Consider the following 26,821-nt stretch of genomic DNA (forward strand, 5'->3'; position numbering starts at 1 on the left):
AAGCTTCATTCAAAGCTGCCCGCTCACTAACAGATTCTTTTGCTTCAAAGCTTTGCAAGGTCTTGGACTACTGCAGCTGAACCGGCAGTTGTCATCATAAACTTTTCTGGAGTCAGTGTTTCCCTTTAGGAACTGATAAAGGTGGTACTGTTTCCAGGGGTGCTTTCTCAGCAGGACTGAGAGCTGATAGGGGGTTACATGTCCTCAGCCATTATCAATAATCTGTAGAAGTCATAGCTAAAACAAACATTATGAAGCTATTAATAAAAATATATATTACTCTTCAGAGGATCATAGGATGATTCAAGGTGGAAGGGACCTCAGCTGGTCATTAGTCCAACCTGCTACCCAAAGCATCCTTCTGAAGTAGATTATCTGCACAGCAGAACAGCTCCAGTGCTGGAGCATTGCATTTGATACTAAATTTGTTAGTGGAAGCTGGGAAAAGTAAGGGGAATGGGATAGAATCTGAATAAAATGTAATTGCTACAAAAAATTATTTGAACTGAGGCAAGTATTTGACATGAGTTAGCAAAAATGTAATTTAGTGAAACTAATCTGCTTCAGTGTCACTTTCTGTATTTAAAAGATAATGATCATATTACTCTTTGAGATTAAATAGTAATATAGTTTGTTTTCATTTGGTCCTATTGAGCTAAAAAATCCCTCAAGCTCTGAAAACCAGAACTGCAAAGCATGTGCCATTCTTCACTATTCATCACTCAGATTTCACCTCCCTCCCCGCATTTGGAAATCTGCCTATAAGCCGTGAAATATTTGTGAAACCTGAAGTGTGAGCATCCCACTGAGTGTGGGCCTGTTTTTATTCAGAGCCTGGAGCCTTACATTGTGAGCTTCCTTGAATACATTTTGTATCTTAGGTAGACTTTGCGTATAGAAAGCACTTGGATGCTTTACAAACATGGAAGGAGGAGGTTTGAACGTTATTGTGAAGTGAGAATTCCATTCTCTTTAAAATGGGTATGTTGTCATTCAGCCTGTGTTCAACATTGTTTGCAGTGTTCTCTAGATTAAAATTGACATATATCAAAAAGTGTTTATATATAATCAAACAAGTCAGAAGAAGGCATCTGACAGATGTTGCTTTCATAAAATATGTCAACCAAAAAAGATTAAAAAATTTAAATGATAAACCAAATTTTTCTGTGTTGGCTCATTTGAATATGAATGTAGGACAGACAAGTTAGTGGAGTTTTCATATGGGACCTGTTCAGTTGTCAGGTTTTTTTCCTAAAGCTGGACACTGGTGTTGGAAAAGTACATTCTTTATTCTTGTTTCATTGTGAGCAAAATGCTGCTAAACCAGTTTGTCCGATTACGGTGTTGTAAAGTCTTCAGAGATTCTGGATTCTGATTCAGACATAAACTTCTGTGAAAATGCCTGAAATATGAATATTTTTTCCACAGTTAAGCCTAAAGCAAAGGGTAAAATCAGTGATATGTAGTTCAGGTAGCAAGACAGTAATTATAGGTATGTTCCTAGCTTTTAGAGTTAAGGGTTACACTTAGCATGAAATCACTCTTTGATTTATTATTGTCTTCACGTATGTCCATATGTTATACTTCATACCACTCTCTAAAGTATATGTGAGATCTGTGTGGATATAATTTTGAGGGCAATCATGTAATTGACACCAGATATTCTTTGTGGTTACTCTGAGTAGTTGGTCTAGAGAGTAGCTGTATGTGTCTTAGAGAAAATCTGAGAGGTTTTGTGGAGAGCCAGAAGCAACAAGAAGGCCTGGAACTAACCCAGAATCTTTGAGAGTACAGTATAGTAACTAGAAGAAAGGCAGGAGGAGGATATCTGTTTCAGTCTCCCCTACAACAGTGCCTGGTCCTCCTGTACATTTCATGCTTCCTTGTAAGAACAAGATTTTTCACAGCAGTTCCTTTTCTGGTAATACGCTCTTCAGTTAATTACAGTTTTTTTCTCTTGCTTGTCCACAGTAAACTATCCCTGAAGCAGCTGTCATTTCAGCTGCCTGTGGGAAACCCTTCTTTGCAGTTCAGTCGTGTTGGCAGCAGCAGGAGAAGGGATTAGAGAGCAGACAGGCAAGCAACCAGAGAAACTACTGTTATCTCTAGCTTGTGAGGTGTCTGTCAGAGAACCCTTTAAACAACAGCTTTTTAGAGCGTTTTTAATATCATAATGTGCTGATGATGCGATATTAGATACCGTGAACAGTCCTACTGTTCTCTATGCACTGCCCTCTAGGTATATTCTGAGTATTTGAGCTTTAAGGCAAGTAATTTAGGTTCTCACAGGGCAAGACTGTATATGATCTAATGCTCACCGGATTCCTCTTTCTTTCTGGACAACAAATGCTTGCTTAACTAATGTCAGCAGAAATAATATAGTATTCTCTAAACTGCAATACCAAGGCTTAGCCTAGCAGTTCTTGGCCCAGACAAGGGAACATAAAGTACCATATTTTTGCACTGCAGTCTCAGTCCACCAATGCCATATCTCAGACTGTGTGATGCTCAACTTTCCTTTTATCTCTACCCTTCTCTTTTATGTCCTCAAGCCTTATACTTCTCAGGCATGCTTTCAGCTGACTTTGAGCAGCTGACTCTAGGGAGAAATCTACTGGTGTATTGTCAAATTGGGGGAATTGTCAGAATACCCCATGATCAGCCAGCATGTCCATTACAATATTCATATGAACCATCTATGTCATTTTGCTAAAACTCCCTGTTGGCATCTTTCTGAAAAGTGTTATCAGCTCCTCTATAATAAATGAAAATAACTTTTGATGCTTTATCTCAAAAACACTCAACTTGATTGTTGTCTGATGATTGGTTGTGGTTTAGAGGAATCTTGAAGAGTTATGGAACTGTAAAATTTTATCTTAAATCTCTTCCACAATTTTTGTCTTGCTTTTGCAGATGGCACATAAACTCAGTTCTTGCATCTGAGATCAGTCCTAGTGACTTCTATACAATTAATTTCACCTCAGGAGTCCAGAGTGGTTCAAGTGTTTGCTGAATGAGAGCCTTGTTTTATGATTCTTGTGAGCTTTTTGTTCTACCTCCCAACACATCTCTGTTAAAAGACTTATAACAACCTCTGTAGATAGTGGCTCACATTGGAAAGTGTGACAGATTCTTAACTATTTCAGCATGAATAATGCTACCATAATTATCGTAATTGAACATAGGAAACTAAAAATAATACAAGTAGTTCAAGCAGTTAAACTGAAATGTAAGCCTATATCTTTTAAAATAGTAATTACATTTTTCTTTTTTTACTACCATTAACTGTTGCTTCAAGCAGATTTTATGTCCACGTTGTACAGTGAAATAACTATTACAAAAGATGTCCTAGTTCTAGATTAAAATATACCATAATATACATAAAGCTTTATTGTTCCTTTAGGTTGTTCTTTTAAGCCAAAGTAGAATATTTTCTAAAGTCCTCAACAACTGTTTACAATTCAGAACTAAATGTGCTTTCTGCTTTTACTAGTGCTGCTGAAGAAATGTACCTAACAGACCTGTCACTTTTTTGTGCAATTGTTTCGGTGACATTATTTTCATTGGTAAATGTACAAGCTGATAGAAAAGGAAATCATTAGGTGCTCTCAGTATTGCTGAGGCATGGAGCTAGAACAGGTCAGACACTGCATTTTCCAGATTGTAACATTTTAAATTACCTGTACACTACTGAAAGCAATCTGTGGACCTAATTAACATCTCACCTAATTAATTGGCAGGACTGTATATAGAGCATTCTAGATAGTTTTGCACTGCCTTTATTTATTAAATACCATGTTTTTCAAATTTCTATCTCTAATTTCAGTATTGAAACTTCAGATTTGTGTGCTGTTTTCTTAAGTGGGAATAACTACTTTTTTTCTTCTCCTTCAAGTAATCAATGCACTGCTGAATGAGTTCATTTTAATGCACTCAATCATGCCTCTAATGTTTGTAGCTTACGGGCGCAAGCATCAGTAATGCAGGAATGTTATATGGCTTTAGTTTGGGCCATTTCATAAAATATTCATGGAATCAAAAATGTGCATCAAAATAGCGGCTGGGAGAATTACATTTATGTGCCTGCTTTTATGGCAGCTTCACATTTAAACCCATTTGTGTTAATATCTAGTCAATCTTTCTACTTAAAAAAAAAAAAAAAGGCAAAATAGTAGTCTCCATATATACCCTTTTTTGGTTTGATATCTATTTTGATATAACAAATGTATACTTTTGGAGTGGGTTTTAGGAAGGGGAATAAAGAAAGTTTTAGATAATGTAAAAACATTTCTCTTTGGTATTTACAAAATTACACTGAGTTCTTTTGCTTGAATGAACAGATTTATTTTTTTGACTTCTAGGCAACTCAGTGAAAACTGTAGCACAAATCTTTGTGCATATGTACATAGTTGCTATGAAAATAAGAGTAATTTCAAAAATTTTTGCGGCAATGTCTTACATTCATATAATTGTTTAAAACTGATTCTTTACTCCCAAAATTATATTGTGACAATGTTTACCTCCCATGTTTAAGATTAAACTACTGCTGACAGAGTTTCTTTTGTTATACCCTGAGCTACATTAAACTATAACATTTTAGTAGTGATAGTATATATGTTGTAAGAGTTATGTTTCTGGTTTTTGATTCCTTTTATAAACAGAGAAGAGGTATCAGAGATTCTCAAACTTCATTTAATATATACTGAGCTAATTTCTGCATGGCAGTGGGAAAAGAAATATGCAATTGCTGTTAATGCTGCCAACTGAAAAAAAGCTATACTGCTTTGTGTAACATTTTGCAGATAGATTTTTTTCAAATATAGATTTCCTAGAAACACCTTCTGGATTTTCTCTTTGAATTCCTAGAGATATAGAAAACAGATTTCTATAAACTATTCCAAGTGATTTTCCTACTCACTGGTTGTTTAGTTGGTTGGGTTTTTTACTTCCAGTTGATAAAAGTAATTTAAAACTCTGCCTTGTCACTGCTCAGGTGAGATAAAAATATTCTTACTCTCAGAAATGTTCTGTAATGGGTTTATTACTTTCTTTTCATGTTTTTGAAGTTTGTCAGACAGCATCTACCTATGTCTGCACCTAACAGTTTCAGTAGTTCAGTGTTTAAAAATTGGGAGGCACTGGCCAGATCAATTCCAACTGAACTGACTCATGACAGTGAATAAACTTGCCACTCCCCTGAAAACCTTTTTCCACAATATATGAGGATCACATAAGCATTACGGATTAAAGAAATAGGCTGATGTGTCATTTGCCAATGAGAACAAGGGATTTCAGATTATTTTGATGGAGGAATGAATTCCAAAGTCTAAAATGTTTTACCTTCTATGAATCTGAGAGCTCTCCAAATAGCTACTATTATTTGAAAGAGTCTTCAATAAGCAAAATCCCAGCCATGTAAGGGCTTTCAGGGCAGGAATTCCATCTCTCCCTAATTTAGGAAACTAGCAGGTATTTTATTCTTTTGCTCAGTATCTTCTTTTTGGTATTTTTCTAAGAAGATAGTATTACTTTTTACTTCACAATCTTTCTTGGAGTCTTAGTGAAGCCAAATACAATTTAGGTCCCATTTCAACGCGACCAAAAATACTATATTGCTTTTCTGTTTTGAGGCTTGATGTAGATGGATTGTTTCTAAAGAGGTTTCACTGAGATCTGGCAAAAAGGATATCAGGTCACAGCTCTTATGCTTAGGTCAACTCTTAAGAACTATAGGGTACATGGAATATATGAGTTCAATTTCTAGTCTGACAGAAACTTTCTCAAGGGGATACTGCAAGTGAGAACGCATGGGTAAAAATTACCATACCTGATAGTTCTAACAAGCTAAACAATAGTTCTGAAGGTTGCACATATATTTATCTAAATTATGTGTCTTGTTAAGAGATTATATTAGAATCTTAGGAGAAACTCAGATACTGTGTTCAGTTTCCAATTATATATCCAAGTGATACCATTCATTTGTTTGCTGCTTCCTCTTCTTACTAAAAGTTTTTGATTTTACACATGAATCAAACTCTACTATTATAAAGAATCCATTACACATATAGTGAAACTAGATCACTTAAATGTATGGCAATATCCTTTCAAAAGGACAATCAGTTGATTACTAAACTTGGGGGCGGAATTCCAAGAAGAAGTCTGTGTGTGCTTATGAGTATCCAAGTGGATAAAATACTAGATCTAGCTATTAACATTAAATTTCCACTCCGTTTTCTGTCATTTGTCACAAAGACAATACCAGCTTCTTCAATTGATATGTTAAATCTGCATTCAGCAACTTGGATAACTGGAATTCTGTTGACTTCTGAGTTGGACTTGCCCTAAGAACTTACTGTACTGGATAGGCAGAAACCTAAATTCAAATTGGAAGCCTCTTTAGGATGGACTAGAGTTTTCATCTGGTTTTAACAAGTCTCTGTTTCCTGTTACAGGTACTGTCAGTGAATCCTTAAACAGCTTGTACTGGTCATGATAATTTCACTTTGCATTTCTGTTTGCTCAGTCTGATGTCAAGTATGTGATATATTGGAAACAATGCATAGATCTTTTCCTGTCTGTTTACAGGGTCTGATAGCTACTCTGGCAATAAGATTTTTTCTGACATTTTGGGACATCTGTCTGATTCCTGTCCCTAGCTAGAGTGGAACTGAATAAAGCCTGCTGTCTCCCCTTTCACCTGACGCTTCATTCTTCAGCCCTTTTTGTTGTCTCCTCTGGGACTCTTACATGAATCATAGGTTGCAGAGCCTTAAAATTATTTGTCTACGAAACTCACTTAATTAGCTGCTTCTTTGAAAGTTTCTCCTGCTTGTCAATTTTAGTTGAACTCATTTTAATAATCAGAGAAGCTTAATATTAAAATAAATTTAACTAATAAAGATAAGAGTTATGTTTTATATTGCAAAGTTGAAAGCATAGTTATAAAAGAGTAACATATGCAAAAGACCAATCTAAAATAAGTTAATAAGAGAAATCAGTTGTAGCTGTTCTGCTGCCTCTAGATTGGCTGGAGGCCTGGGGAACTAGCCTCATTTTCTCTCAGAATTCTTAAAGGTCCTTCTCCAAGCTTCTCTCCCTTCCTTTCCTACAGCTGGGAAACAACTTTTCTCCTGCCTGATTCTTTCTGTAATTTGAATGCAGCACCGTAAAAACAGTTTGCAAAACTAATTGTTCCTTATAAATCATGTTTCGGAAGAGGTGTAAACTGCAACTGCATCTAAATAAACTTAGTTTATGGTTTGTTTCAGCTTTTAATAGAAATAGCAGTTGATAAATTGGTGATCTACGGGGCAAGATTCCTCCATAACACACACACAAAGTTAGGAAGGAAGGGTCATATTCATAGTTTTCCCAGCTATAGAATATTTTTTGTAAAACAAGGTACTGGTGACTAGAATGTTTGGGGGTTTTTTAAACGTAAATGATCTCTTCTCATCTTATCTGTCCCAGCACTTTTTCTGTACCCATTATGTCTAAGGAAAAGCTTTTCTGTTCTGTCAAAGGGCTTTGAATTTCCACTGTCTAGAAAACGTGGAAATCTAGATTGCATGTATACATGGAGATAAATCTAGCTGAAGGTAGAGGAGAGAGAGGAAATAGCATGGTAAAATGAATTGACCTTTATCTTCAAACTTTCATTTGCCTTAAAGATGTTTGAACATCTTTGAAAGTTTCAACTTGCATTTGAAGACCTTAAAGTGTATTACTTCAGGCTCAATAATTAATCTGTTAGTGGTTAAAACCCTTCCAGTAAATGTACTACATAAACTCACCAGAACTGGCCTAGTAATAACTGTTTAATAAATTACTTTGCATAATAATCCTTCTTTCATCAATTAATGTATTTAAATATTCCCCTTCAGTTTTGATACCTCTATTCTCCACGTTTCAAATCTTTCAGCACAGGTTTTCATTATTGAAAAAGAAACTTGAATAGTTTTAATTGTGATTATTTATGCATAGATGTGATTTTGAAATAAGAGATCCACAAAGGCTATATTCATTATCATTAATCTATAATAGATGTATATTCTAGAAAATTCTGACTTTGCATCCTTGAGATCCCACACCCCCAACATTGTGAATCTACTAAGGAAAGCTAATTTAAAATGCAATAAGTCTAAATTACAACATTACTGGTAACTGTGAGATTTGGCAGTATTTTCTAGTGATCTGTAAATTACATATTGGAGATTCTTGAAAAATCTGTGATACAATTGGCTGCAACTTACTTTCTAATGAGAAAATTATTACAGAGTAATAACTTTTAAAGATTTTGTTGATTATACTGATTGTAGTTATGAATGACATTTTTCAGGTCATGTCATGAAAGCTGCTGAGCATTATGAAGTGTTTTATCAGCTAACAGAAGGTTCAACGTGGAAGGATGAGACAGGCCATACTTACAATTCACTGGCATGTGAACATCTCTGGAGAATTTATACATTACTAGCAGACAAAATGCTAGAAAATAAAGAACACCAACAGGCCATCAAAACGCTAATAAAAGCTTTAAAAATGGCAAAAGAAGGTAGGTGGAAAATAACACTTTCACATTCCTTTATTTGATGTGCATGCCATGATTTTCCCAAGAGTAAAGTAGAAATTCTGAAGTGTTTGACTGGGTGATTATTTCCTATGAAATTCAAAGACAAATGCTGTCAATACAGTTCCAGATCTCACTAAAGCAGAAATGCCTTCTTGCAGACAACAAAGAATCTTTTTGATTCCTGAAAGCTTTATCTCCAATAAAACAACCTTGTGGGAATAATAGTATAAAACAGTGAACCCATAATCAGAAAGTGAGGTCACTGATGGAAGTTCAGCTCACTGGTTTTGATTGGCTAGTCACTGTTTATTTGGCAAATTTTGAATGATACTATCTGCTGGAGCACTACCTTTTCACTCTACATATTTATTTAGTACTTGCAAAGATAGGGTTTCTGTCATAAGCAAACAAGATTTTTTTCTGTATATATTAATACATGTAAATACTTCGAAACCTGAAGTAAAAAATTACAGAATTACAGAATAACTGATGTGGGAAGAAAGACATCTGGAGATCATCAGGGTCAGCTAGAGCAGGCTGCCTAGGACTACATCCACGCAAGTTTTTAGTATCTCCATAGGTGAAGAAACCATAATCATTCTGGAAAATATTTTCCACTGTTCAGATACCCTCACTATAAAAAATACCCTAGATCAGGTAAAAATAAAAGTAAAGAAAAAGTGATCAAGCCAAGTATGGAGATTCTGTCACACACAGTAATTATTCATGCATTTATTCAGTATTGTCTGAACAGGCTTGCCAGAAATATCCAAAAGTTTGGTCTGGGAGAAAAAAGAAACTTACAATTTTTTTTTTAATATCTCTCTTGACATTGTTTGTTTCAAACCATTTTTCTATGCCCTTTCCTCCTCCCTCCAAGGAAGAACCGGTAGAGATGCACCAGCAGGATTCTGTTCATGGAAAATTCTGTTACTGAATTTTGAAAAGTAGGTTTGTCTGAAATATCCATCATAGTGGGTTACACAAAGCATTCTATTACAGAGCATTACATGGCAAAAGGGAATTTGTCTAGAAAAACTGTTTAAGACAAAGATCACAGAATCACAGTATTGTTAAGGTTGGAAGGGATCTCTGGAGATAATCTCCACCTGCCTTGCTCAGAGCAGGGTCAACTAGAGGAGGCCTGTGTCCAGCAGAGTTTTGAGTGACTTTTGAAGGATGGAGACTCTACAACCTTTTCCAGCATTCAACCTCACAGTAGTTTTTTCTTCTTCTTGTGTTGAAATGGAATATCATGTATTTTGCCCATTGCCTCCTGTCCTGTCACTGACCACCACTGAGAAGAGCCTGGCTCCCTCTTCTTTACTGTTGCCTAAGAGGTACTGATAAGATCCCCCCTGGGCCTTCTCTTCTGTGGTCTCAACATCCCACCTCTCTCAGCCTCTCCTCCTAGGACAGATGCTCCCAGTCCCTCAGACATCTTTGCAGCCCTTCCCTGGACTCACTCCACTATGTCTCTTGTACTGGGGAGCCCAGAATGGGACACAGCACTCCTGGGGTGACCTCACCAGTGCTGAGGAGAGGCAAAGGATCTCACCTCCCTCGACCTGCTCACAGCGCTCTGCCTAATGCAGCCCAGGATCCCGTTGGTCACCTTTGCCACGAGTGTGCATTGCTGTCTCACAGGCAACTTGTCCACCGGGAAACCCAAGTCCTTCTCTGCCACGCTCCTTTCCACCCAGTCAGCCCGCAGCCTGGGCTGGTGCCTGGGCTTGTGCAACCCCACGTGCAGGACTTGGCATTTCCCTTCCCTGAACTTCACGAGACTGCCGTCGGCCCTTTGCTCCAGCCTTCTGAGGCTCCTCTGACTGGCAGCACAGCCACCTACCTGCTGGATCAACCATTCCTCCCGGTTTTGTATTTCTGGCAAACACGCTGAGGGGGCGCTTGGTCACACCATCCAGGTCATTAACGTAGATATTAGTCGGTCTTGGTGCCAGTATTGATCCCTGAGGATACCACCAGTGACTGGCTTCTCAGTGGGCTTCATGCTGCTGCTTACAACCCTTTGAGGCCAGGAGCTCGGCTAGGTTTCAGTCTGCCTCACCATCTGTTTATCTTCTATCTCATATTCTATCTGTTTGTATATGAAGATGTTACGGGAGTCAGTGCAAGAAGCCTTGCTCAAATTGACAGAAACAACATCCACAGCTCTTCCTTCATCCACCAGGCCAGTCACTTTATCCTAGAAGGCTATTGGGTTGGTGAAGCACAGTTTCCATGCTGACAACTCCCGATTGCCACCTTATTCTAGGTAATGCCTGTATGAAGCTTTGTCCGTGTGTGGATACGTTTAAAATCGGGAGAAATTAGAACAGCGTTTGAAAGTTTGTATATAATATGAGATGTTGACCAACTAGAAATACCATGCTCTGAAGCATTTCTTACACATGAGAGGGAACAAAAAAAAGAAAGCAAATCTTACGAGCTGACTTTATGAATATACACATAATTTTCCAGATCTTTCAGAAATCTTAGTAATTCTTGTTTCTCAAAAGATACTGTTAAATGTCCACTTCTACACTTACTTTTCCTAGATGATTATTGGAGTCCTTCTCAGAAGTACAATAGAAAGTCCCAAATAATCATCTTTTTCCATGCAAAGTAATTCAAGAGTTATTCATGGTATTCCTTAAGGGGCGTATTTTGCATATGAATTGCACATACAATTAAAATGTAATATTAGTTACATATTTACCACCAGATACATTTGTTCTTTAAATTTAATAATGTATGCCCAATATTACTCTGTTAACCATTTTTTGAGTAGTTGTTAGGATAGAATTAAACTATCAAAAATGCTAAAATAATTGAAAATATTTTCCAATTTTTTAAATAAGTTTTGCCACAAATAAATGTATGACTATACAGGTAGATAGAATACTGCAGCAATCTACAGAAAATATCTAAAGTGTATTCAGTGAAGCAAAGACAAGTTCCTAAAAAGAAATATCTCTGTTAGACCCCAGCAGATACTTTTGGAAAAAATTAATAAGCTTTCAGGCATCTAAGCCAATGTGAGCTTTACCATTTATTATTTTTTAAAATGCCAGCAAATTATTTTTATTTCAGATTTTTTATTATATTGTCTTTGATTACATTAATTCCAGAGAACCAAAATTCCTCATCTTGCATTATCTCATGAAGAATATTTTAAAACACCATTTGAAATCTGAATGCTTTTATAAGGTAATTTTTGAGGAATAAACCAAACAGGAATTTGGGGGCAAGAATTCAATACTTTCCATTCCAAATGTTTAATTTGTGAGGGTATATTATTGTATTTTGCTATTTTTTTCTTTTAATTAAACTACTAAATAACCTCTTTTGGTTTTATCTGCAATTTACATTAGCAGATCTGTTTTGTGAGTTGCCTGTTTAGATCTTTTCTCTTGGAAGTATGTACCCAAATATTGAGAATGCCAATAGTTAATCAGCTGAAGAAGGACCTGTGTACCCAAAAACTTCTCCAACTTTTCCAGCTGCACCTGTTGATCAAATACAAGCTTTTATCTTTTTCTACAGCTGTTGGCTGTAATACATGCTTAAATCACAGCTACGGTAAAACTGCTGCTACTGATATTTACTGTATTTACTAGTAACTGCTGATGAAGTTTCCCATCAACTTCCTCTTGCTAGTGAAAACTGCTGGAAATGAAGATTGTCAAAATGGATCATATGCCTTTCCAAAACTTACTTTGACCAGGCAGACATTCCAGCGCTCTTACTTCAATCACTTTCTTAGCTGAGACATGTAGTAAATACCGCTATGCACAGTATATTTGCCACTGTTCTCTTTAAATTTAAGATTTAGAAGCTCCTTTCAGACAAGTTATCCAGTCCCCATTCCAGAACCATAGCCTCTATCTGTGGAGCACATATTTAACAATTTAGTTAAACCCATACTGGCTCTGACTGCCATCTGTAATATCAGTTCTGTCCTTCTGGACCATCATCTATGTTTATCCACTTTACGAATTAGGATAAGATATTACCCACTTCAGATTCAGCCTGTTTTTAAGTGAGGAAAGAAGTTTTTTATATCCCCAGAAACTTTTCACTTATTATTCCTCTGTGAAACTCTATTTCTTTATCCTTTTGTCTCATTAAGCCTTTTAAGAGATACTGAATATTGGAAAAGACCATCAGGTTTTTGAGTTACAGGCTTTTCATAATTTTATGTAACTTAATAAATGCTATAGATAGAGGATTACTATGGCCTCAGCAATTATAACATTCAGGTAGTTTAGAACTAGATGTAGGCTTCTGTGTGTTTGGACATAAAGAATTTATTAGCCTGTTTTAAGTAGATAGTCTCCCTTCTCATTGCAATTTGTGCATTTTGCAAAATATCTTGACATGTAGTTATGCTTCAGGCTGATTTTCCACTCCATTGTGTTTGATGGATGTTGAGCAACAGAAAGATTGGATTTTTGGCTATTTTTAATATAATGTTTAATATAATTACATCTACAAATTTTTTTATGGATACTCACACTCTGGAGGGAAATTTTTGGAATGTAGTGTGAAATAGTAAGCATTTATATAATTAATTTATTAGAAATTTCAGTATTGAGTGGATGATTTTCTATTGAGGGAGCTGTATAAAAAGACCAGCAAGCCTTGTTTGTTAGATCAGTATTAGTGAAATAACACCTATCATGGAAGAGTGTGATGCACTCCAGTTAGCAACTGCCTCTGCAGAATTTTCTGTGACTATTGCTTGCAAGTATAAATTATCCCTTTCTAAAGCTGTTCTAGCTTACAGTAGCTTGCAAAATAACCATGAAAATAAGTAATATGAACCTGGTCTACTGATAGTTCTCTTGGTGTTTCACTAAAATTCACATTATCAAAGTGTATGGTCAATATATTTTCTGCTTATATATTACGGTGTATTATATATTTGTAGGTACTTTTATATATGAATAGAAAGAGAGAGGCTGCTATGATTTTCTAATGTGAAGACACTGTGAGTAATATTAAACAATTAATGATAGAGAACATTCCAGCATATTAAATTGATTGTACTGCATTACTTACTGGAATATATTTTCTCTGACTTTGCTGAACTTTCTTGCTGAACTTTGTTTAAATCCATAGCCTCTATTTGTAATTGTCACTATATATTTGGAAAGAGGTAAATGGCAAGGGTAAGGAGAAGGAAAAACTTACTACAGCACTTAAACATCTATATGCTATTCAAGAACCTGCAAGAACTGTCTGTACTAATGTAATTTTGTTCAGATTACCCTGGTAACTGTAACTTTAATCCTTTCTTCAGGAGGTGATAAGATGATGGAAGGAGAAGCTGCATATTACTTAAGTTTAGCATACCATTTTGCTGGAGAGCAACAGACAGCATTATCAGTAAGTTATTTTAAAGTTACTTTAGTTTTCTCAATGCCTTTCTCGATATCTCAGGCATTTTGGAGAGTGGAAAAGACTTGAAGAGTATTGGCTCATGAGCCTTTTATAACTGTGTCTAGTTTTGTAGACAGGGATCCATGTGTCTTAAGCAATTATGGTTCCAATAAATTCCAGAACTGATGGAGTCCAGGTTCCATGCTTGGATCTGTAGAAATAATATAAATTGACAATTTATGTTATATGTGACTAGCTTTCCTTTGCCTGTAATCATACATATATGAAACAATTTTTATTTAGTCAGTTTTTTGTATAAAACACTAGTTTTGCAAACTAGTTTGATACAGCATATTTGTGAGCAACAATCAAAAATATATCATATCTTGAGCCTTTCAGAATATCAGGAATTTAGAAGAAATATTAATTGCTTTTGGTATGAAAAGCTATAATGCTGATGCAATCCCTTCTGTTGATACTTGAATTCAAGCTCATCTTCTCATGTTTCCCTTGAGCCTCCCATACATACTAACTGTAATACAATGATAATTCTACATGTGGAATTCTAGTCTGGAAGGAGAGTTCTAGTTTATCATAGGTCAGTGTGAGAGGAAAGATAATCAGCAGCTTCATTTGTCTGTGCCAGTCATCAGTGAAGTCACAGTCCTCCATGATCTTCTTAAAAATGTTGTATGGAAAAGAAATTTGTTTGAATATTTTATCCATGATCATTGTGATTGATCAGCTGGATAATTACTATTTCTACTTCTGTTTGTTCCTTTAACTGCAGAATGACTCAGTATTTTATTAATGAACATGTTTTATAGAGATCATTCTTTGTGGTTATTTGTTCGTGAATTATTTTTTTCAGAAATAAACTAGTAGAAGTTAATTCAGGATGGGTTTCAGTATTGCTTACTTGGCTTCTGCAGTGTAGGAGGGGTTCTAGATTTCTGTCTTGAAATATCTTCTTACATGCTTTTATTACATCTTTTGTGAGATGATTTTCCAGAAGTTATTGACCATCTTCATGCATAATTCTTCAGTGCTGATAGGCCTGTCTTCTGTATAAATCAACTGAATGCCATAAAGTAGAAGCCTGTGCTCACATCAGTTGCAGTCCAAGTCTATAGCTGAATATGAACATCTTTCAAAATTTAAAAGCTACGTATAATTTTATAAAATTATATCTAATAGTTGCAGCAGCAATGAGAAGAGGATATTTAATCTCTTCCAAGAATACAATATGACAGATTAGACTAGAATTTTTTGTACTAAAGTTTATCTGCATCATTTTTTGACTTACAGGTGTGACAGCATTCTCACCTGATCAACTTTTCTGTTGAGTTTCTGAGAGTCACAATAAACTGTGTGAATCATAAGAGCAGCAAGATAAACAAATGTGCTAAATAAAGAAGCTTGCATACATATTTGCTCTCTCAGTCACAGGAGAAATTAATTAATGAACAAGACTGCACAGTCTACATGATATACAAAGGATCAAACTACCCTTGAAAGTGTCAAAAATACTAGATGTCCTGGCATTGTTTCCTCAGGATCTATTTTGCTTACATTTTATAGCTACTCCTTTCCCTTCATTGCTCCCCCATGTCTCCAGCAGTCATTTAGAAATTCCATTTCTTTCTGTCATGTGCAGAATGATTACGTTTTTAAGGAAGATTCTGAAGCCTTGAATTTTGTAATGTACTACTATTAATTCAAAATATTTATGTAATAAATTGTCTTAGTGTTTTTAGTCTTACAAAAACACCTGACGGATAAGGAAAACAATACACATTTTTGTTAAAAGGGAAAGAAAGTCTCTGTAGTACAAAAGAAAAAATATACATTATATTAAGATTATAAAATGTTATTTTAACAGTAATTAAAATACTGGTACTTTTCAGTGTGAATAGTATAGTGGCATTTCCTAATATAATTTCCGATAATATTGCATAAGAAACCTGGGAAGTACCTTATTTCAAAAAATATAGTGTGCGCTATGGAACTAAGAAAAAGGGGTCAAATTTTAGTTCCTTTTGTCCTTAACAGTAATCAATATAGACAGCAGAAAAATATCAGTGGTTGACGGTACTGTTGAGTGCAAGTTGTCTTCACTCTCCAATTAGAAATCATTGCCTAAAATTTACCCTTCTGTTCTCAGTTTAATGGTCTCTGTATCCAAGGGGAGCTCAGATGCTTACGGAGATGAAATCATTGCATCCTGTTCCCAGAGGACTACTGGTTATCATTACACATAACATGCAGACAATACTGCTAGGAGCCAGTTTGCCTCATGGTAATATGTAGTTCATCACCAGCTTCTGTAGCATGCTAAAGAGGTCTTGCCACACAGCTTGGGACTATTCGGATGTAGGCTCAGGGGTCTCAGCAGTTATTTTCCTGCTTTGCATCAGTTTTCATCTTCTTTATCCTTTGGTGCTGTGGTCCACCTCAGGCAGTCTCCTTCTAGGGGAATCTGAAAGGAGCAGCTGTTACAGATACCATTTCCTCCAATTGTTGCCACTTGGTTCCTTTTGCTGTTCAGCGTGCTACTCCCTCCCCCAACATGCACACACAGTACCATGCATATAAACTTGTTTCTCTTTCATTCATGTCTTCTAGCAGAGTGAAGAAGCATATGTTCAAAATATTCATTATCTGATGCAGTAATTAAAGGTTGAAATGATTAAGCTGCAGACTATTATATCAAAAATATGCAGTCACTTTGTATCAAACGGGCTAGTTTTGTGGAAGAAGGTTTTTTTATTTGCTAGGCACTTGGTGTATAATCTAACATAATCTGTATAAATTAATTTTATTTGATATATATGATTGATTTCAACATACCTACAGAGATGTAAAAACATTAAGTGTGTGCAAGTTTAAAAGCCTGAGAACTAATTATGGTCTATAACAGTGTGGTATGTTCATAACATTTTTCATATCATCTGGTTTATAATCAAGCCTAACAGCTTTTCCCCAAAATATGACACAAAATATTAATAGCTCACATTATATAGATTTTATCTTAAACATTATAGATTTTTGTCAGGGAGAGTTCTCCATCTAGGCTAATTTTAAAGTAAAAATTGCTGTTTACTTGGTTTTCTTCAGACTTCTGTAACAAGCTAAGTGTTAAGTAAAACACTTCTGTGTCATTAGAAATCTCACATAAGGTATTGTAATCTAATGCTTGATGTGGGGATTCTTTTTTTTAAAAAGGGGCTTTTAAGAATGCTTCAAAGAGTTGGGCATCAAGGGTTTTTTCTCTTTCAATTAGAGTTGCATGCCAAATCATCAGGAAAATTCCAGTCCTCATCCCTGGCCTGAGCATTAGTTTTTGTTAAATGTTCCTTTACTTTGGATATTGAATCCTGTGTTTCAGATATGTTACGTATTTAAATAATAGAGGCAGTGTTCATGAGTACTGATCTGAGACTTATGCCAAAATAAATGTGGTAATTTATGACATAATGCTACATGCATGAATTGTCAGAATTACAATATACAAGCCACAGGCACAAAATTATTAAGAAAATTTATGGACTTACAAAGATATCTTCACATTCAAAATGACCCTATTAAAGTAATCAGAGGTGATTTATGACCATAAAGTTAATTTCTGAAAAAGTCTCTGTCAAAACAACAGAAAATTTTGTCTCAACTCATGCAGCTAGAGAGAACGTAAGTAAATGTATCTGGGATGCAGATATTCTGAAGTTAGTATGCACGATATATCTTATCTAATTATATCCATTATATCTAACTGTAGAGATTACACCCATATGTATGTATGAATTTGGTGACTCAAGAAGGATCTTAGCAAGTAAAAGAACCCAAAAGGTAGACTGAATGTTATCCTCTTTTCCTCCAATCATTGTGAAAGATAGTTGAGAGGAATGAGCATCATTCCTCTGAGATTTATTCTAGTACTTTGCTAGAAGGCTGAACTTCAAGGCACTTTTCTGTCAATGGTGTTCTGAGTAGACCCCTGAGTTTAGGTTTAGGCTTTCATTATTGTTACTACAAACAGAAACACTGGAATGGAGCCTTGCAAAGCACATCAAAAGATACTATTCAATGGAAACTATTTCAAACTTCCTTCTTTTAAATCAGCCAGATTGTCCTTTATTCATCTATAAGTGATATTTAGCCATTAGTAACGAAGTGTAACATTTTCAACTTAGCAAATGGCATCACATCCTTGAAAAAATATTTTAGCATACCAGTTTAAGAAAAGGTCTCATCATTTCTAGAGGCTTCACTTTTATTAAAAAGATTTTTAAATTTTTCCTAAAACCATACTCATATAGAAATTTTGTATTTTTCATATCTGAGGTATAAAAAACCAGACAAAACTCTGAGTCACCTTTGAAGGTAGGCACTTCTGATTGATCTTGACACTGACAGTGGATTATGTACAGAGAAAGGTTTTCTTCTTGAAGGCCTGGATTTAGTGAGCCAATTCTGAAACTGATTAAATTTCATGTTTCTGGAAGGTCCCATTGCTGCTAGGCATTGGTGAAGATAATACAAACAAAATTATGTGAGAAAAATTAGTACTGGTAGTGAACTTTTTCCTGACAAAATATACTTACTCAAATACTGATGGAATTAAGAAATTAGAAATTATTTGTGTTGAAAATCTTAAAGAAGACCTGAAACTTCAGGAAAGAGGTGGATGTCTGATCATTCAATTAATTTCTTGTTGTTAATTTAGCACTTAATTCTTAAAGTGAAAGAAAGATCTAACTTTTTGTTTGGATATGAAAGTTAACAGTCTTTTAGTGAAGAAAGGATTTATTCTGTTGGTTTAATTTAGATAGTAATTTTCCTATCTTAGACAGTTTCTTGAAAACCTGAAAAAAAACCCAAAACAAAACAGGGAAAATGTTCTGAGTAGCTCTGAGATGTAATGAGTTTTCCTTCGGTAATTTTCTGTATACCACACAGATTTGCACCTTAGCGATATGGTGTCCACTACCATTGCCTTAGAACAGAGCATCATTTTCCTTTTCAGTCTGTGGTTCAAACTACATTTTGCTTAGTTAATGGCATCAGAATAACTCCCCAGTGACCTGGATTTTTGTCAAGATAAATGTACCACAAGAATATCCTTTGTAAGAAAACACTCTTAAATGCAGTGCTGCTGCAAAATTACAGTAGTCAAGTTATACAAAACTTATAGAGCATGAGAAACAAAAAGTGAAAAATCTATTACTTGATGACAGGTAACTCAGATTATCAGATTTCCGTGTTTTCCCATAGAGACAACGAAAATAAATGTACTAGTAACTTGTTGATATCAGCCTTACTCTTCAGGAGTCCCGTGTTCCATAAGACTGGCTACCAAAACACCATAAATGGGTGGACTTTCATACATTACAGTTTTAAATTTAATCATTTATGCATACCAAAAAAGCAAGACAACTGCAGTGAGCTTCAGATTTGACTGCATGTTCCATTAGATAAATCTATAGCACCTTTTCAGAATTTTAGGACCATCTAACCACCGGTGTTCTCAGGAATCTGAATACAAGTTGGTGACAAAAAGTTTAAAACCCCAGTTTTGGAGTCTATGCATGGAGGACATTGTTTTGTTTGCATGCTTGTACTTAATTCCCAAACAGTATGAAAGTTGCTGGGTTTATGTATATTTATAAGATTTATGTAGTCTTATTTAAAATATATATATTAAACATCCTGTATTTAAGACTCATGCCATTTAACATATCAAATGTGGTTTCCCATACTTCAAACTCTATTCTTTTGTAAGATTTTGACTTGGGATACCTATGACAAAATTAAAAGTTTTATTATTATCTTAGACACACATGCACTTGCACACACACAGACTCTCTGTGAAGTTTGCAAAAGAACTGGAGGGGGCTACAGTGCAACATTAATAAGCATATTTAGATGCTTCTGAATTAATAGTAACAATAGATATTGTTAAATCAAGAGTTCTTTGTATGACTCTAAATCATTGCCTTGAAATTGTTGCTAGCTGTTATGTTTGAACTCAGATGAAGCAAATTGTCCCTTACTGGAGGTTTGCTTAGCTCTAATATTTTGAAACATTGAGGACAAAGCCATAAAAACTCCTTCAACTGTCCTGCAAGGGAATAAAAATATCTTTGCATCTATTTTGCACCAAGGTGTGGAGTGTAGAGCAGTTGGCAATCATGGAGCCTTCACTCTGGTTCTACCTTTTTGATGTAGCTAATAGGATGGAACAATCTCTGCTATTGTTTACATATTCTCTGCTACGTATGGCCAGAGGGGATGACTCTTCCTTATGCTTTCCCAGGCAAGGTAGGAGCCAGGCTGTGACCACAGCTATACAGTGTCTGTTTTATGGGATATACGGTTACAATTAGTCCACCTGCCCTGACTGAGGTTTCTAAAACTAATTAACTGTCTTCTGTCAGTTGAAAGATGTGATTTAGGCAGGTGTTTTCTACTTACTGTATTGAAATATTTTTTTTCGAGTAGCTAATAAAAAAAGAAAAAAAAGATAAAAGTATATTTTATTTTTAAATTACTGCTGATATAGAAGTTTCCATTCGTTTCATTCCCATGGGCTAAGAACAAAAAAGTCAAAGCAGTACAACTGTATGTTATAGAGGTTATTTACTTTATGTACTTTAGACTGTATTGGGTTTCTAGCTTAGGTGTGATAAACCTTGGAACTTAAATGCTGTATCTAATTGAGGGAAAGAGATAGCTACAGCATGTCTAAATTCATAGTTTATATAATCTGAGAAACAATAGCGTGAAAGATCGTAAGAACTGTCAGTACTATGTCCATTAGTGAAACTGCACATATACCCAGGGCTGTAGCAAATGGCTGAAAAACTGTATAAGAAATTTTCTAACTCTGTTAGATAATATATTTACAGAAGTCAGACTTTTTATGTGTTTTGAGAAATGAACTGTTTGTACCCACACTGTACAAACTCAGGAATTTCAGTACTTAAATGCAAATATATTCGTAATCTGGGAGGTTTTGTTTTCCTGTGTATAGTTTAGTTCAAATGAACAGGCATTAAAAAAATTTCTATAAAGTAAGGCTTTTAAAATTAGATTGGTTTCTCAAACTGGTGTAGTTCAAGCTACAGCAATTTATTTATTAAATACATGTTTAAATTTCAATCTGTTGATTTCCATTGACTTCAAGGGGACAACTCGTATATTCAAGTGTAAGCAAATGCTTAATAACTTTGCTTGATCAGAACCATCGATGGCTAGATTGGAGAATAGGAGGTCTTGATTCAGACATCAGATCTTCAGGAATTTAAAATTTATCCTTTAATAGATAAATAACCGGAGAAGGTAAAACACTGAAGCGTGCCAGTATAAAACCTAGAGCTTGCTGCTTCGTTGATAGAAGCAATTTGTTTTGCTGTTTTGCTTTCAGCTTATGTATTATTTCAGAGCTGATCAAAAGAATTGGTAGCAAAGTATGAAATAAATTGTACTTCTAAATAAATCGATTTAACATTCCTTGGTGCTTTAAGTGATTTTAGTAATATTAATATTTAAAATATTTCTGTCTGAAATCTTTTTATGACTACATATAGCAATAATGGCCACCATTTCATTCTGCTGTTTTTCATATTAGAATACTACATAGTAAACATTGTAAAAATACTATCTTTTAGCACTGAAAGGGATGCAAAAGATTTCAAGTGTCTATTTGCATGTAAATGACTCAAGTTTTATTCAGTCATTAAAAACAGTCTATTAATCCTTTTACTACATTTCTTAAATGGGTTAAAACTTAACAAATATGAGGTTTTCAGCTGAATGAGAACTTTTCCTTAACTTCTGTATAGGTATGCAGAAAAGTAATGTTTTCTAACTGGCTTAAATTTTTTGTATGCCTTCCTAGTTTATCTCTGCAGGGGTTTTTTCCATTGTGTTATGCAAATTTAAGGGTTTGCTTGTTTGCTTTTAGCTAATACAACTTTGTGTAATTAAAAATACCTGTTCATGAGTGGACTAAAGATATTAATAAGCATGAAGCAGAATATTTATAGGTGCTTTGTCTAAGAAGTAATGGGCATTAAAGCATGCACATGCATATAGTAGGAAATTAATGTCTTAGGAGGCTACAGCAATCTGACAGCCAGGTACATTCATGTAGACACAGCAGTGTGATAAAAGCAGTCCAGACATCTGGATCACAGTGCTGCTATACAAAAACATTTCTGAACAATTCACATTATTGCACTTACCCAAATTTCCAGTCTTGTCCACCCCTTTCTCCTTGTTTCTTTCTCCGCCTCTGCCTTTGTCTTTTATGTACTTGCGGAATCTCATTTTTCCTTTACAAGTCACCTCCATCTGCTTATGTGTCAGAGTGGCCCTCATGCCACACATCACATTGAGGAATTCTCAAGATGAAGGGCTGTATTCACATCGCTACTTCTGTCTCAGCACTGTTTCATGCTTGTCACTGCTCAGCACTCAGCGCCACACTGCCTTGTTTTGTCAATAACCATTTATTTGTTGCTGGAATAGTAGCAACCATTACATCTGACCTCCCTGTTTCATCAATTATGGATAGATTATTGGATGTGAACATCTGCAAAAGCTTGCTGTTGAACTTACCTCCTGGCTGGGATTAGATAAAGTATTAAACTGTTGTTTATTGTCAGGCCAAAACTCTACTGGGAAGCCAGGGAATTCCAAGACTAGCAGACTCCCATCAGCAAGCACCAAAAATTGTTTAGTATTGCCACCGTTTCCCATAAGATCATAGCCATTTATTATTTACACTTATTACTAGTTGTTATAACATACTTGATAAAAGCTCTTGGCAGGCACAGTGTTTCCAGCTATTGTCACATCTGTCAGGATGGAAAGGATACATAAACTGTTTTTTCCTCTTATATTGCTGTTAAAGGGTAACAGATGAAGCTTCTTCACTCCAGACTGTTAAGCCATGCTTTATTTTGAAGAAATATGTCAACAATGGCTGGTTTGAAAAACATTGCATTCCCGTACGAAATGAAGATTGCAACAACCTTTACTAGAGTAATGTCTCTTGCAGTGAAGATTTCAAAATGTACAATAATAACAAAATAAAATACCTGGTTTTGACTTTTGCATAGGTTTTTGCCATGAAGAACCTGGATTTTTTTTTTCATTTTCTTTTTTATTTTCATAAAACTCTTTAATGATTTATGGTAAATAACAAAATGATGACTGCATTCCTAAAAATTTGTAGGTGTAAGAATCAGAATTAATATACCTGTTAGTGGCACATAAGGCCAGAATTAAGAACAATATTACAGAAGCTAATACAGAAGAAATAAGAATGGGAACAAAAGTTAACATTTGTTCAATCATCTGTACATTTCATCTCTTAAGTTTCCTGTGCAGCAAAATGAAGCATACAGGGTGAACTCCTGACCTCACTGAAGCCAACAGAAGTTTGAAGTGATTCTGGGGAAAGGAAGTTTTTCAGTTAGTTACTTGTATTTATACAAGTATCATCCATTCAGAATCAAAGCAAAATATACGTACTCTGAATATTATGCAAAGCATACAAGACGACACAGGCAAAGAACCCTAGGTCTTATCTTAATAGGTTGTTAAGGAGTGAAATGTTTGTCTTCCCTTCTCTAATCCTTCAGACAGATGCAGTCACGAGTATCCTGAATCGTGTATTGCCCTGCAGGTTTATAGAGCATCAAGGTAAACGTTGCACTTGATAGCCAAGTATAACAGGGGAGGAAAGAGCATGGACTGGGTGGACCAATTGCCCCTCAGAGAGAGTGTCAACCAAGCAGCATGTCAGTGATAGCCATGTCCTAGGAAGAGCCTGTGGAAGGTCTTGAACAAGGGTGCTCCCCTTTGATATTTGACTTGGCCAGACTTCTGAGTGAGTTCTCCTTCATCCCTCCCCTTCTCCCTCTGCCTGATCCCCTTGCTCCAAGATGCTTATGCTATGCATTATCCAAAGTCCCTGGAATAGCAGTTCAGGAGCAGACCAAATTGGCCAATTCCAGACAAATGCTTTTTGTCTCTGTAGGAACAGTGACAAAGCTTGTACATTTCTGGTTTTATTTTTTTCCCATTTATTTGTGAAAACAGTGTAGTCCAGTGTAATTGGATGTGGCTACAGACAAAGAGTTAGCATTCACATTTACGGAATTTAAGTTAATGAATTTCAGTTGTGGAAAAAGTAGGAGAACTAATACTTTTGGCAAATGAGGGACTACTCCCTCTTTCCTCAGCATGGCACCCAGTTTCAGTATCCCTTAACTATGAGCATGCAGACAGAATGTTGTACTGCTTCTACCCTGGATGTTCACTATGTCTGAATAAATTTAGCATTTAACAAGGCGTGGCCTGCCATTCAGTTGATATTGGTGTATTATTTTCCTGGGATCAGTGAGCTCTGCTCATTGTAATCAATACATTCCATGAACAATACAATTTTCTTACTGCTGTTCAACATCTCTCACACTGTGTTTTGGCCAAAATAAGAATACATCTGGGTTTGTATTGTGAAACTCTTTCTTGACCTTACTCAGGATGTCCACAGACATGTAAACACTCAAATTTTGGTAATGAAGAGTGCACTTTTCAGTAATTTTTAAATATGCATTTCTTGGGAAGCTGTGGGAGAGAGTTCACTGAACTGCAAAATCCCTATGCATACTACTGCCTCTTATTTTCTCTGGATTGTATGGAAGGGATTGTTTAGTGACTGTCAGAGCTATGTGGTTTTTTTCTGAAAGTATTTAAGAGGTACTAAGTGGTACAGGGCCGGTAGTCTCAATTGAATTGTCTGTCTACCAACACCTATTGTTCGGTCCAGAAAAATCTCATCAGATGCTGCTAGCCAGGCTGGGCCTTAGCCTGTTACTGCAGGGCCTGTCAGAAATCATTAACTAGTGATCTCTTTGACTAATGTTCCAGTTGATTGTCTGATTCATGTTTGAGATCTGTAAATGAGGCAGAAGCATCTTTACTGCTCACCAGCTGTGAAATGGCTAAACACAGCTAGATTTTCGGAAATCAAAATAAATGTATTTCCAATAAAGTTTGACAACAATATCAAGTGCAAAGCCGAGAGCAGAACTATGGGTTTGTGTTTTTTAAAGTTACAGTATTATAAATCAGTATTATTCCATTGTGGTTTTGTCAGAGTAATGTATTTTACCAAACTAATTAAATACTTCTAGTAGCATTAATCTTGTGTTGAGTTGGATAGATGTTCTTTATTCAACATACATTCATACCTTTGATTTTTACTCTTTTGTCCATTTTCCGCAGATGTATCAATGTTTAGCATAACTTATGTCCTTTTGTCTGAGTGTTCAGCATATGCCAATGAGGTGTGTGCATGTTTTTATGTACGTATAAAAGAAGTACAGGTGTGACAACAATAAAAAATAAAGGGTGGGATTTTGGGGAGGGGGAATCTTAGTGGAGGAGCTGGTGTATCTGTTTTATATTAATGGAATAACCCCAAGAGGGTCACACTGGCATAATGATGAGATAACTGAGAAACAAATCTGGGCCTGAGATCTGACTAATATTTTTCTTGGCAAAGTAGGTAAACATGAAATTCACCACTATCTAGAGAATTAGCGCAAGAGCTATACCACAAATAGGCTCTAGTTTGAGGATTTTAGCAGAGCTTGTTACTTTACTTTACTTTTACACTGTAACTAACTGTAGCCACAATAGACTTACAAAGACCCAGGAAAAAGAGTTTATTTTGTAAATAGATGCTCCCACGGTAGCTATCCTTCTTCCAGATGCAGCTGCATCCAGCTTTTAGTGCTAATCCAGAAAACTAGGGAATTTGTACAATGCATCCTGATTTTTTTTTTAATTTCTATTTTGGAGCCATAAAAACTACTTTTTCTTTTCTTTTCTTTTTTTTTTTTTTTCCCTGCATACACCAAAGTAATAGTGGATGACATGTGGGATGGTTGTATGTAATGTGAAAGACAAGATTGAAGTCTTCACCCTGCCACCTTCCCACATCCTCCAAGAATGACTGAAACCCACTGATCATTTCTGTATTAGACTTTGATTTTCATTTTATTTATTTTTTTAACCAGTATTTCCACTGTGGACCCACAGAAGTAGGAAGTTTGAAACAGTCAGTGTGGTCGGTCCCATAGAGCCAAAAACTAATTCATGACTGGAATCAGTACTTTTTTTATAATTTTTATTTAGTTAAACTTACCTTACACTTTCTTTTAGAGGTAGAAAGAACTGTACATTATTCTAATCTGTTCAACTGCATATACAATGATCTTTTTCCACTCATTGCTAGGAGTATCAAACTCTCTTTGAAACAGTATGGAAATCTTCTAATGGAGCCTAGCATGATCAGGATAAATCTATTGCAACAGCTTCCTTCCTCAGAACAATTTGTACATAGCAAATTAAAAAAAAAAAAAAAAGAAAAAGAAAAAAAAAAACAACCAACAAACAACACCCCCACCCCCCCAACCACAACAACAAAACCCAAGACATATTGCCCCTTCAGTAACTCTAAATCTCTGAAAATTTTGTCGGAGTTTTGAGAAGAAAATTCATCCAGATTCATATAATACTCAAACCCACTCTTTTTAATGTACATTTCCAGTATAGATTCTTATGTAGTCTCATTCAATATTTCTTTACACAATGTTATATATTTTTATTTGCATTTCCTTAACATGAAGGAAATTGCCAAGCTGGCAATTTAAAGCACAATATTTACCATAGAATACTGAAGCAGGAGCACCTTACTTAATAAGAAGACTTCTATTCTATTGTCTAAAACAATTTTTCCATCTTTTTTGGTTTTTTGTGTAATGACAGCTTTATTCTCTAAGACAAATGCAG

At 35.5% G+C, this 26,821-nt stretch overlaps 1 protein-coding gene across 1 annotated transcript in view; it reads left to right on the forward strand.

Annotated features, from left to right (window-relative positions):
• Window positions 1-26,821, forward strand: part of TTC29 (tetratricopeptide repeat domain 29) — a 139,890-nt gene that overhangs the window by 46,757 nt on the left and 66,312 nt on the right. Inside the window, exons 5-6 of the mRNA XM_074903860.1 lie at window positions 8,339-8,551; window positions 13,875-13,960. Coding sequence (XP_074759961.1) covers window positions 8,339-8,551; window positions 13,875-13,960 — 299 coding nt within the window. The remainder of the gene's footprint in view (window positions 1-8,338; window positions 8,552-13,874; window positions 13,961-26,821) is intronic.

This window comes from Athene noctua, chromosome 4, assembly GCF_965140245.1.
Source record: "Athene noctua chromosome 4, bAthNoc1.hap1.1, whole genome shotgun sequence".
NCBI classification, from domain to species: Eukaryota; Metazoa; Chordata; class Aves; order Strigiformes; family Strigidae; genus Athene; species Athene noctua.